The sequence below is a fragment of the Neophocaena asiaeorientalis genome, unplaced genomic scaffold (assembly GCF_003031525.2).
Source record: "Neophocaena asiaeorientalis asiaeorientalis breed wild unplaced genomic scaffold, Neophocaena_asiaeorientalis_V1.1 scaffold264, whole genome shotgun sequence".
Taxonomy (NCBI): Eukaryota; Metazoa; Chordata; class Mammalia; order Artiodactyla; family Phocoenidae; genus Neophocaena; species Neophocaena asiaeorientalis.
In genome coordinates this window covers 3,822,047-3,822,358 of record NW_020185332.1, presented here as the reverse complement: position 1 = coordinate 3,822,358, position 312 = coordinate 3,822,047, and the positions used below count along the sequence as shown (strand labels likewise).

At 56.1% G+C, this 312-nt stretch overlaps 1 protein-coding gene across 7 annotated transcripts in view; it reads left to right on the top strand.

Annotated features, from left to right (window-relative positions):
• Positions 1–312, top strand: part of TPM1 (tropomyosin 1) — a 28,159-nt gene that overhangs the window by 225 nt on the left and 27,622 nt on the right. For all 7 annotated transcript variants that reach the window (XM_024735144.1, XM_024735146.1, XM_024735150.1 and 4 more), the window contains exon 1: positions 1–7. This exon is cut by the window's left edge. In XM_024735144.1, coding sequence (XP_024590912.1) covers positions 1–7 — 7 coding nt within the window. The remainder of the gene's footprint in view (positions 8–312) is intronic.

Genomic DNA, 312 nt, shown 5'->3' with positions numbered 1-312 from the left:
CCCCCGAGCCCCGGGACCCGGGCCTCGCACCCCTTCCCGGCCCCTCACTCCGAGGACTCGGGGAGCCACCCCACTCCAGGGCGTCTGAGAAGGGGGAAGGGAAGAGCGAGACTCTGGCTTATTCTAACTTTTTCTCTCGTCTGGGGACGCTTATTTCCCTTTTCTGGTTCCCAGAGCCCGCGAAGTCCCTTCAAGTCCTAGAGGCACTTGATTCTCAGGATGAGAAATCAGTTTTGGATTCGGGGGCAGGGGAGAGGAGGAGAGTTGAAGGGAATCAAGTCCAGAAATTGTTAGAAGTTCTTCTTGAATTTT